We start from the raw sequence: 12,376 nt of genomic DNA, 5'->3' as shown, positions 1-12,376 counted from the left end.
TTGATTACTATCAGTTTCTATCAGGCTTTGAAACCAGGATGTGTGAGTCTTTCAGATTTGTTCTTCTTTTATAAAATGGTTTGGCTATTCTGAGATTTAATAGGAATTGTAGGATGGGCTTTTTCATTTGTGCAGAAAATGCCGCTGGGGGCCAGGTACGGTGGCTCATACTTGTAATTCCAGCACTTTGGGAGGCTGAGGCAGAAGGATCACTTGAGGCCAGAAGTTTGAGACCAGCCTGGGAAGCATAGCAAGACCCTGTCTCTACAAATCGTACACAAGGAAAATCAGCCAGGGGTGGTGGCACAGATCTGTGGTCCTAGCTACCAGGCAGGATGAGGTAGAAGGATTGCTTGAGCACAGAAGTTTAAAGCAGCAGTGAGCCATGATGGCACCACTGCATGTTACCATGGACAACTGAGTAAGACCCTGTCTCAAAAAAAAGAAACAGAGGAAGGGCGGGAGGGAGGAGCCATTGGGATGTTGATAGGGATTTCGTTTAATCAGTAGATCACTTTGGGTAGCGTTGCCATCTTTAACAATATTAAGTCTTCCAATCCGTGAACATGGGATATCTTTCCATTTATTTAGGTATTTTATAATTTATTTCAGCAAACTTTGGTATTTTTCAGCCTCGAGTCTTTCACTTCCTTGGTTAAATTTATTCCTAAGTATTTTATTCTTGTTGATGTTATTATAAGTGAATTTTTTTTTTTTTTTGTTGAGACGGAGTCTCGCTGTGTCGCCCAGGCTGGAGTGCAGTGGCGCGATCTCGGCTCACTGCAAGCTCCGCCTCCCGGGTTCCCGCCATTCTCCCGCCTCAGCCTCCGAGTAGCTGGGACTACAGGCGCCCGCCACCGCGCCCGGCTAGTTTTTTGTATTTTTAGTAGAGACGGGGTTTCACCGTGTTAGCCAGGAGGGTCTCGATCTCCTGACCTCGTGATCCACCCGTCTCGGCCTCCCAAAGTGCTGGGATTACAGGCTTGAGCCACCGCGCCCAGCCCTTACAAGTGAATTTTTAAAAAATTTCCTCTTCATATTTTTCATTGGTAGCGTATAGAAATGCCGCTAGTTTTCATGTGTTGACTTTGTACCGTGCTTCTTTGCTGGATTCAGTTAGCCGGGGGGCACATTCTTCATGGTCTTCTAGATATAGGATCATGTCATCTGCAAATGGAGAGGCCTTAGAAAGACATCCTTTCTAATGTGGAAACTTTCTTTTTCTCTTTATAGCCTAATCCTCTCACTAGAGCATCTAATACTCTGTTGAATAGAAGTGGCAAAAGCGGGCATCCCCGTCTTGTTCCTGATCCTATGGAAAAGCTTTCAGTCCTTTACTGTGGAGGGTGATGTTAGCTGTAGGTTTTTCTTTTTTTTTTTTTTTTTTGAGACAGAGTTTTGCTCTTGTTGCCCAGGCTGGAGTGCAATGGCGCGATCTCAGCTCACTACAACCTCTGCCTCCTGGATTTAAGCAATTTTTTTGCCTCACCCTCCTGAGTAGCTGGGATTACAGGCATGCACTACCACACCTGGCTAATTTTTGTATTTTTGGTAGAGAGGGGGTTTCACCACACTGGCCAAGCTGGTCTTGAATTCCTCACGTCAGGTAATCCGCCCACCTCGGCCTCCCAAAGTGCTGGGATTAGAGGCATGAGTCACCGCGCCCAGCTGGGTTTTTCACTTAAGTGGTTTTTACCACGTTGAGGAGGTTTCTTCTCTACCCAGTTTATTAAGGGATTTTATCACCAAAAGGGGCTGGATTTTTTTCAGATGCCTTTTCTGTATCAGTTGAGATGATCATGTGGGATTTTCCCTTTCATTCTATTAATGTCATATATTGCGTTGACTTTCATATGCTGACTCACTTTTGCATTCCTGGAATAAACCCCACCTGGTCGTGGTATATGATCCTTTCAGTGTGCCATTGGATTCAGTTTGCTAGTATTTTGTTGAGGATATTTGCATCTATATTTCTAAGGGATATTCTTCTACAGTTTTCTTGTAGTGTATTTATCTGGTTTTGTTTTATGTGCTGTGTCCATGGTTTTTGTAGTACTTAGCAGGAGGAATAGATAAAAGTATTTCTTGGCCAGGTGCTGTGGCTCAAGCCTGTAATCCCAGCACTTTGGGAGGCCGAGACGGGCGGATCATGAGGTCAGGAGATCGAGACCATCCTGGCTAACCCGGTAAAACCCCGTCTCTACTAAAAAATACAAAAAACTAGCCGGGCAAGGTGGCGGGCGCCTGTAGTCCCAGCTACTTGGGAGGCTGAGGCAGGAGAATGGCGTAAACACAAAAGGTGGAGCTTGCAGTGAGCTGAGATCCGGCCACTGCACTCCAGTTTGGGCGACAGAGCGAGACTCTGTCTCAAAAAAAAAAAAAAAAGTATTTATCTTCTGTGTTACCACAAGAGAAAGTCCCTGATTGACTTTTAAAAGCAGAAACATTTATTTCCAAAAGCTTCTGCTTACCACTCACAGCAACCTGAGTTCTGGGGCCACTCTGGGTTATTATCCTATAAAACCATTTTCTTGTTATGCAGTTTTTCTGGTTTCAGACTGAAGCTGTGTATCTTGTATGTTTTATTGCCTCTTAGGAAAAGTCAGAGAAATCGTTGTGCAATTCGCATTTATGTCTCCAGTCTGTAACTTGATGACCAGGTGCACAAAAGGTCTAATTTCAACCACTTATTTATTCAGCAAAAGTTGTTGGGTTTGGGCTGTGTGCTAGGGATTCAGTGATGAAGTCAGACACAGCGTCCACAGCCAGGGAACCCAGAGCCTAACAATAGAGGCAAACCCATGAGCAGAAAGCCGCAAGGTGGTGTGCTCAGCAGGAGGTGAGGCTGGGGCGGCTGAGTGGTGTTTGTTCAGGGCTGCTTTCCTCTGAGACAGGTCCGCTGGCTTCTCACTTATTCTTGACCAGGAGACAATATCTGGAGGATGGGAAGGAAGGAGTTTAAGAGTGTTCCTAGCGAACAGGGCTCAGGCACGCATAGACCCTGTCTTGTGTTCTCACTTCTTCAACTCCCCCTTTCCCCTTCTGGCTTTTGAGAGCTCAAGGGCCATGAGAGCCATCGACCCAGTGGCAATTCTGTCCTTCACACGAATTAAGAGATCTGGAACTGGTGATCAATACGAGCCTTCCCTGAGAGTTAGGGGACGCTTCATCCATAGAATGGGAAACATGATTAAACTCTTAAAAACCAGCACTCTCCCAGATTTTAAAATGGTTATTTGGGAGGATTGTGGTTCTTTTGCTATCAGTAGGGCTGGGGCTGAAGGAGCAGGGAAAAGGGAAGGGAAACACCCTAGATCATCCGGTAAACCTCTGTTCGGTCGCCCTCAGCAGCCTTGACGGACGGAATGAAGAGGTTCATTGTGAACCACCCCGTTGTGGCTGCTTCAGCCTCTGCCCGCCTTCCTTGTGTCTTGCTGGTGGCGGCTGCATTCTCTCTGTGTGGTGACATCCAGAATCGTGATCACAGTAAAGAATTTGTGATTCTTAATTTCTTATGTTCCCGGGCAACTGACGATTTTGATAAATAACCTGGCAGGCTTCCTTCATTGTGAAAGAACAACCACCTTACAAACTTCCCGCATAAAACATGGTGACTTTAGAAACATCACTTGATATTGCCTGTAAAATTACAAATGATTATCCTTAAAAAAAGGTTTAATTTAACTCTGCATTTGTCAAAGTAAAGGAATGAAGTTTATCTTTTGGTAGATGACCCTGATTTCTGTTACGGATTTCCAGGCTTTCTAGTCTGTGATCCATAATGATTCTTTATATTTAATGTGGACTTAAATAATTCACTTGTTGATGACTTACTCCTTTCAAAAGTTGGTTGAGTTATAATCTTTCTTTGTTTACTTAGTACTGTAAGTTCTGAAAGGGTTACAGTTCCTGGGTTAGTTTTTCTAATGAGAGAAGGGATACTGGGAAGGCCATGGAGCATAATATTTCAGCAAGTGACACCTTGAATTTGTGCTAAACGCTGCGTTGTATTCTGCAGGAGGGGCTCCGAACTTTGTGTGTTGCTTATAAGAGGCTGATCCAAGAAGAATATGAAGGCATTTGTAAACTGCTGCAGGCTGCCAAAGTGGCCCTTCAAGATCGAGAGAAAAAGTTAGCAGAAGCCTATGAGCAAATAGAGAAAGATCTTATTCTGCTTGGTGCCACGGCTGTTGAGGACCGGTAAAGTAAACACACGCACCCCGTCCCGAGAGACAAACTAGGATGCAGGCCGACGGCCCAGGGCGTGTGAGGGCGAGTGGAAGGGAGGGAGGCCAGCCGCACATCCAACGGGGCGTGTTTGCTGCTCAGTGGGAGGCTAGATGTCTTGCTACATGCTAGAGTCATGTCAGGAAGGTCATGCCTGTGGGATATTTTGTTATCCATGAATAAGATGCCTGAAAGCACACTTTCCCAGGAAGTAGTGAAAACAGCTTTTTCATATCATGAACAGGCAAGATAGAAGGACTCTTATAAATTCTTTTCTTTTTTTTTTAAGGGATGGCATCTTGCCGTGTTGCCCAGGCTGGAGTGCAGTGGCACCATCACAGCTCACTGCAGCCTCAAACTCCCAGGTTCATGCTGTCCTCCCTTCTCAGCCTCCTGAGTAGCTAGAACTTCAAGCACATACCACCATGCCTGGCTAATTTTTCATATTTTTTGTAGAGATAGGATTTCACTATGTTGCCCAGGCTGGTCTCAAGCTCCTGGCCTCAAGCAGTCCTTCCACCTCAGCCTCTGAAAGTGCTGGAATTGCAGGCATGAGCAGTCATGCCCGGCTGTAATTACTCTTCAGAATGGAATCAACAACTAACTCTGTTCCTAAACTTGTTGCTAGTTCTTTCCAAATACTGGTATTACTTCTTAGATCATTACATACTCAATGTGTTTATCATTATTTGAAAAAACTTAAAATAATGAAGTAGAAAATTTAATCATCATCATAACCAGAAAAATTACCAATTACAGATTTTCAGGTACCTCTAAGGTGAGAGTTGCCAGTGTGCCCCAGCTCCACAATGGAGACTGAAAGTTGTTTGAGGCTGAGGCCACTAAGAAACAGTCGTCAGGTCCACATGGCACCTTCAGAGCTAAGTGAAAGGCATGGATTTCAGTGGTTTGTAGGAATGGAGGAGGAAAAAAAATGCTCCATTTGATGAGAATGAAGCAGAAACTTCAGGAAGTTTACTAGGAGTTTATCTCCTAGAAGTTAAAAGCATCAAGTTTGAAAATCTTTAAGATCCATTTTGGTCCAAAACTGAAATCCTCATCACTAACCCTGCATTTTCTGAGTGTGTTGAACAAATATTCCGCAAGTTCTCGATCTGAATGGAGTATTAGGTGAAGTGGGAAGTTTTTGTTTGGTGGTTTTGTGTTTTGTTTTGAAGTCACGCCCCCCCGTTCAGTCCAGAGTAAGCACATGGAGCACCGTGTAAAGAACGCGCCTTGCACACAGGAAGGCTTCAGAGCGCAGGGCCACGACTGCCGAAAGGCTTTGTTGCTGGTGCTGCTGGGAGGTGGGGCCTTGCTCTCATGGCCAGCCACTCACCTGCTGTCTGTCCAGGAGAAGAGGGGTGTCCCTAGGATGGTCTTTGCCTGGGGAGTAGCTGGGTCCATCTTTAGAGGCCGTGGTGGAGGAGCGTGGGGATGCCTCCAGCAGAGCAGATGGGACAGAGCCCCCGGAGCCGGGGGCAGGTTGACTTGACTGGATTGGGAATGTAGAAAAGTGGAGAGTTAATGCCTGGTGGCAGGGGCGGGCGGTCTCAGTGGCTTTGAAGTGATGATGCTTGCTTATAAATTATTTCCTTAAAATCTCCAGTCAGCAAGTGCAAAACGTCTCCGAGCTTCAGCTTCCTTTTGAGTCGAGTTATAGGGCCAGGCCCAGTGGGGCACACTTGTAAACAGGGCCAGGCCCTGTGCAGCACGCTTGTAATCCCTGCACTTTGGGAGGCTGATGCTGGAGGATTGATTGAGACCAGGAGTTTGAGCCCAGCCTGGGCAACATAGTGAGATCCCATCTCTTGAATTTTTTTTTTAATTAATCAGGCGTGGTAGCAGTCACCTGTTGTCCTAGCTACTTGGGAGGCTGAGGAGGGAGGATCACTTGAGCCCAGGAGTTGGAGGCTGCAGTGAGCTGAGATCATACTACTGTACCCTACCTAGCCTGGGCAGCATAACAAGGCGTTCTCTTGCTCTCGTGCTCTCTCTCTCTCTCTCTCTTTCTCTCTCTCTCTCTCTATATATATATATGCACACACACATATGTACACACGCACATATATATACATATACATACACATAAAATTAGAGGCGTTTTTTCCATCTATAGAGTACTATGATTGTCTGATCTTGAGACTTTTAGCTAGGAAGTTCTTCCCAGAAAACCAGATCATTCCAGTTAGAATTTAAATCCTTTCCTTTCATGCTTTCCGGAAGCATTACATGTTACTGCACACGAAAGTAAAGTCTAAAACCTAGAAAAAATGCTGGCCCCGAAATGAGGCAAACGTGGTTTTGACCCCAGATCACCCAAGGAGAGGGAAGTGGCCTGACCGGTGTCAGAAGAGCTGCTTATCCCTGGATACCTTCTGTAGCATCTGCAGGCTTTGGGTTTTCCGTATGTAAAATGGGTGTGATGCTAACGTCCTTACTCATGACATAGTGGTGAGCATGAAAGAGTGCACACAGAAAGTGTCACATGGGCCTGGCACGTGGCAAGCCCATGATACCTGTTGGCCATAGAATCACTAGTATTATTCTCAGTATTTTATTTTATTTAGAGGTACATGGACCCCAAGTGGGTTCTAAGTGACAAACTTAGAACAGTTTATACAAAACAAAAGATAATGAATATTCCTGACCACCTTGAGTCCAGATCCCATCTTTCCATGGTTGAGACATTTTTGGTGGTGGTTATAATTTCCTGAAACCCTCCCCAGGTAGTGAGTCCCAGCTACACAGAAAACTGCCAGGCTTGTCAGACATCAGTGACACCAGACAGCGCTTTCCATCTCAAATGTTTGATCCATGTTTATCTCTCTGCTGTTATGAAGTGTTTCGCTGTGAAACACTAATTCAGACCTTCAGAAGCCACTTCAGGTACTTTATGGTAAGATCATGAACCACAGCATGGCACGTTTTGATTTTGAGGGGCTACAATATTTTGTCAGCTTTGCAAGTTTCTGCAGTTCCTTATTTGGATTTCCTGGGTCAGCACTGACTTTTCTCTGTGTTGTGTTTGGTTTTGCCTCCCTCAGGCTGCAGGAGAAAGCTGCAGACACCATCGAGGCCCTGCAAAAGGCTGGGATCAAGGTCTGGGTTCTCACGGGAGACAAGATGGAGACGGCCGCAGCCACGTGCTATGCCTGCAAGCTCTTCCGCAGGAACACGCAGCTGCTGGAGCTGACCACCAAGAGGATCGAGGAGCAGAGCCTGCACGACGTCCTGTTCGAGCTGAGCAAGACGGTCCTGCGCCACAGCGGGAGCCTGACCAGAGACAACTTCTCAGGGTAGGCAGCGCGTCCCCGCCCCCACCCCCACTCCCTCAGAAGGGGCTTCAGACCCAATGGCCTTCACCTGCAAGTGGGGGAACCACATTGTCCTTACTGGGAATTCGGTTTTCCCCTGGGACATTAATGCCAGCTTCTTACGGGTCAGGTGAACACTGGGAACAAGACGGGCTGGTTTTTCCAGCAGTTGTGATGTGTCTTTTTCACATACGTGTGTATATGTTCGGTTTCAGACTGCCGGGCAACAGATGCAAAAAGACATGATTGATCAAATATTTTGAGTAGGATAATTCTCATCTGCTTCTGAGACGTAGGGGCTGTGCTGCAGGCACCTTCAAACATCTGCTGGAGGAAGTGGAGACATGAATAATGCATGGCTGTTCGTCTGAGGCGAAGCAGTGCATGTCCAAGAGTTGTTTTTTCCCCAAGAATATTCGGTAGTTTATTCAGACACATTTTATCGGTGCTGTCCTTACTGGTGTTAGATGCATTATCTGAGATTAGATTTTATTTGAATCATTTCAGTTTCATTCATGTACATAAAGCAAAAGCAGCTATCTAATTTACACAAATGTTAAGTTATTCATAAATAGCACAGATAACTCCCTCTACCTGATCTGCAATCTGCAAAACTCCTTTTAGGGATTAGAGGTGTTCCTTGTTTGTTTTCTTTGTTTGCTTTTTGTGTTTTGTTTTTGAGATGGAGCCTCACTCCGTCACCCAGGCTAGAGTGCAGTGGCGTGATCTTGGCTCACTGCAACCTCTGCCTCCCAGGTTCAAACAATTCTCCTGCCTCAGCCTCCCAAGTAGCTGGGATTAAAAGTGCTCACCACCACACCCGGCTAATTTTTGTAGTTTTAATAGAGATGGGGTTTCACCATGTTGGCCAGGCTGGTCTTGAACTCCTGACCTCAGTTGATCCGCCTGCCTCAGCCTCCCAAAGTGCTGGGATTATAGGCGTGAGCCATCGCATCCAGCCTCCTTGTCATTTTGAAACCCAGCAAAGAGGAGATTATGACCACGTTCTTTCCGACTTAGGTCATCCAGGCAGAAACCCAAGGACTTAGCTATACAAATAAAGACTGTGACCAAGCAGGTTAAGAATAAAGACTGACCAAGATCTTAGACTGCAAGATGAACGTCTTCCTGTTGTTTCAAAAGTACAGGGACTTAACGAGTCCACAAAGAGAGTGTGCACTTGCTTTACCTAAAATAGGAAGGTTTCACTAAATACTCTGAAATGTCGACAAAAATGTTACATTCAATGCTATAAAGATTGTAGTGATAAAACAAGAAACACTAGTGTCTTAATCCCATGGATTTGTAGCATCTGTCGACATCCAAAGAAATACGGAGTCTTCTAAAATCTCTAGATCTAGTGGTTGAGCGTCTTTCTGACTCACGTCCTCTGACAGACTCTCAGCAGATACGCAGGACTACGGCTTGATCATCGACGGAGCTGCGCTGTCTCTCATCATGAAGCCTCGCGAAGACGGGAGTTCCAGCAACTACAGGGAGCTCTTCCTGGAAATCTGCCGGAGCTGCAGCGCAGTGCTCTGCTGCCGCATGGCGCCCTTGCAGAAGGCCCAGGTGCTGCCCGCCCGTCCTCGATAGCTGGTGGTCGGGGTGTCCGAAACACTGAACCTTCCGTTAGGTCTCACCCCCGCGGATTGTTAAAAAGCCTAGCAGGGTACCGCCTGTTGAAAAGAGAAGTAACCACGGCAGAGATTTAAAATGCAGATCTTGTTTTGCTTGTTGGGCCAGGCTCGGTGATTAGTGGGTGTTGACCAGTCTGACGTGTGACCCTTCCAGATGCAGCGGCCAGGACAGCTGCCCTGGCTGACTTCTGTTAAAAAAAAAAAAGCTGCCTCAGTCACTCCTGCGAATCTACACTAAAGGTTTAGGGGAAGGGAGCTGACATTATTGACCACCTAGTGTGTGCCTCCTACAGACACAAATGCTTTTAGCCTCAAACTAACCCTTTGGGGCGAATGAGGGCACCAGCTTTACAAATTGGAATAATTTGCCCAAAAGGCTGCCGTTGGGAAATGCCATGAGGATTCAACTTGTCTTGTCCATCAAACTCCGAACGTCTCACGCGCCCATGTTCTTGTGGGAAACACACACCGAAGTTTTTTCTGTAAACACTTTAAAAGCACTATGGAATATACGTGTAAACATGGATGTCTTTCTGATATCAGGATGCCTAGAAAAGTTCCAGCTTCGTTATACCACATTTTAGACACGATACGTCAATTTCTCTTGACCTGTTCTTGAGTAAATCCATAACTGGTCAGAGCAACCCAGTGTTTAAAGTAAAAGACGTCTCACACAAACTCTGGAAACCAAGGAAGTGAAAAGTTGAGAGTTTGTGCCCGTGGGTGCATTAATCTGTCAATTTCGCCAAAAACACGGAGCCGGGGTCCTCAGGACGACAAGCTGAGCCTCAAGCATTCACAGACCTTCCATGTGGGGAAGACGGTTTGATGTTCTCCTCTCCCTCACATGTGTAACTGCACATAAACCTTACAGGATTACTTCCCGAACGGAACAGCAACTCAGGGTTTACCATTTGCTCTTCATGTATTCCATAGTACTTTTTTAAGTTCTCAACTGGCTTTTGAAACGTTTCATTCCCTTTCCTATCTTGAAACAAGAAGGCACCCACACGTTTCCCCCATCTCTTCAGTCATATCTTGAACTGTTACATTTAGGCACATACATGGGGGGAAAAAAGAAATTGACTAAAAACTTGGAAATTATTGTTACACAAAATTGTCATATTTGATTTTGCATGTTACAAATTTGAAAATTAAAATAGCATTAGGAATAGTTTAGTTTTCGAAATAGATGCTTTATACCAAATAGCTTGAAGTACTTTGGAATAGTGATGTCTTCTAACAGAATCCAGGGTTCACATTTGCCCTTGTATATTTAAATATATTTTCCCAGTATTTACACATTTTTCCATATATTTAAATAGATGAATATAACAATAACCACAAACTACTTCATATATCTCACGTCTGTACTGCCAAAGTTTGTCTACCAGCCTTTTCCAGCCCACATCATTTTAATCATATTTCATTTCTTTTACTTTATTTTGTTTTGTTTTCAGTATGAAAAAAAGTTTTATCCTATATGGAGAAAACAGAATGTCGTAAATTAGCTCAAGTAGATAATTTTTTTATTTGCCTAGGCTAACTTTACATCTTCATTATTTCTGCCTAGTGAATGAATAACCTGTTCAGAAGTGGAATAGTTAGTGAAGATAAACGCTGCCTTTCTTTCTTTTGCAGATTGTTAAATTAATCAAATTTTCAAAAGAGCACCCAATCACGTTAGCAGTTGGCGACGGCGCAAATGATGTCAGCATGATTCTGGAAGCGCACGTGGGCATAGGTGAGCTTCGTCCTTGCTGCTGGCACGTCCTGGTGGCCAGGTCACCCCTCTGCTAGACAGAGGCCCATGGCAGCATGCAGGTGCATTCAGGACACCCCCATCATCACCCTCATGTGTGACCAGGAAGGCTCGTGATGATGGTCTCATCCATTCTTCTCCCCGTCCCTGCCCTGTGCATGGTGTGCGGAAAGCATTTCCTCAGCTCCATCACCTCCATCTTCTAGGTGTCATCGGCAAGGAAGGCCGCCAGGCTGCCAGGAACAGCGACTATGCAATCCCAAAGTTTAAGCATTTGAAGAAGATGCTGCTTGTTCACGGGCATTTTTATTACATTAGGATATCTGAGCTCGTGCAGTACTTCTTTTATAAGGTAGGCGGATCGCCGCTCCCCCTCACAATTTCAGCAGCAGATCACGCACAGGCTGGCACGACCCTTGTCTGAACCACTTGATGCCACAAGAGGTCATTGATCTCTAGGTAGCAGCAACTGTCAGAAAGGAAGGGGTGAATCTGATTGCAGTCATCTGCTTAGCCGTGGCTTTGCTTTTTACAGTTTCCATTACCTACAGTCAACCCAGGCCCAAAAATATCAAATGGAAAATTGCAGAAATAAACAGTGTCTAAGTTTTAAATTGCATGCCATTCCGAGCAGCGTGATGAAGCTTCATGCCGTCCTGCTCTGTCCTTCCTGAGATGTGGCTTGTCCCTTTGTCTCGTGTGCCGATGCTGTGTGTACACTACCTGCCCCTCAGTCACTCTGTAGCTGTCTTGGTGACCAGGTTGACAGATCACAAGAAGAAGAATGGTGAATACGACCCGATAATATATTTTAAGAGGAGGAGGGAGAGACTAAATTCATGTACCTTTGATTATGGTATATTATTATAGTTATTCTATGTTTTGTTGTTACTCTCTTACTGCGCCTACTTTATAAATAAAACTTTGTCATGGGTGTGTATGTGTAGGAACACACATACCCATCTGCAGTGTAGACAGGGTTCAGGACCGTCCGCAGACTCTTCATCCCCCCCCGGGTCTGGGAATGTACCCCGAGGATGAGGAGAGCCTGCTGTGCCACGGGAGACCCCCAGTCCTTTTCTCCCCTCCACAGAATTGAGTGTGGAACCCATGAGAACCTTTCAGGTGGAAATGTTTGAGGAACGGTATTTAGAATTCCTTATTCACTGTGCAGTTCGATTCTTTCCTGTTTATACTGATACCTGCATTGCCTTCTTGTGTCTCTTGGAGCTGACAAATTTCCCCTATACATTGTCCTCAGAGTGGCCAGAAAGTGGTCACATGTGCATTTCAGTTGCCCCTGAAATAAGAGAAGACTTTCTAGAACCCATTAGTGCTGTTCTCCCACACTCTGGGCACACGTGGATCCCTCCTCCCCCGTGGGAGAGGCCACGCTGGAAGTGGCAGCTGCCTCCCTCTGCCCCATCACT

The 12,376-nt window shown here is 45.5% G+C and overlaps 1 protein-coding gene across 11 annotated transcripts in view; it reads left to right on the top strand.

Annotated features, from left to right (window-relative positions):
- The window catches only part of ATP11A (ATPase phospholipid transporting 11A), a 182,992-nt gene that overhangs the window by 148,162 nt on the left and 22,454 nt on the right, over nt 1-12,376 (top strand). For all 11 annotated transcript variants that reach the window (XM_033177200.1, XM_033177201.1, XM_033177199.1 and 8 more), the window contains exons 18-22: nt 4,019-4,200; nt 7,275-7,526; nt 8,942-9,116; nt 10,826-10,928; nt 11,153-11,298. In XM_033177200.1, coding sequence (XP_033033091.1) covers nt 4,019-4,200; nt 7,275-7,526; nt 8,942-9,116; nt 10,826-10,928; nt 11,153-11,298 — 858 coding nt within the window. The remainder of the gene's footprint in view (nt 1-4,018; nt 4,201-7,274; nt 7,527-8,941; nt 9,117-10,825; nt 10,929-11,152; nt 11,299-12,376) is intronic.

This window comes from Trachypithecus francoisi, unplaced genomic scaffold (assembly GCF_009764315.1).
Source record: "Trachypithecus francoisi isolate TF-2019V2 unplaced genomic scaffold, Tfra_2.0 Lachesis_group18, whole genome shotgun sequence".
NCBI lineage: Eukaryota > Metazoa > Chordata > Mammalia > Primates > Cercopithecidae > Trachypithecus > Trachypithecus francoisi.
The sequence above is the reverse complement of the archived record's forward strand: the minus strand, read 5'-3'. Positions and strand labels throughout refer to the sequence as shown.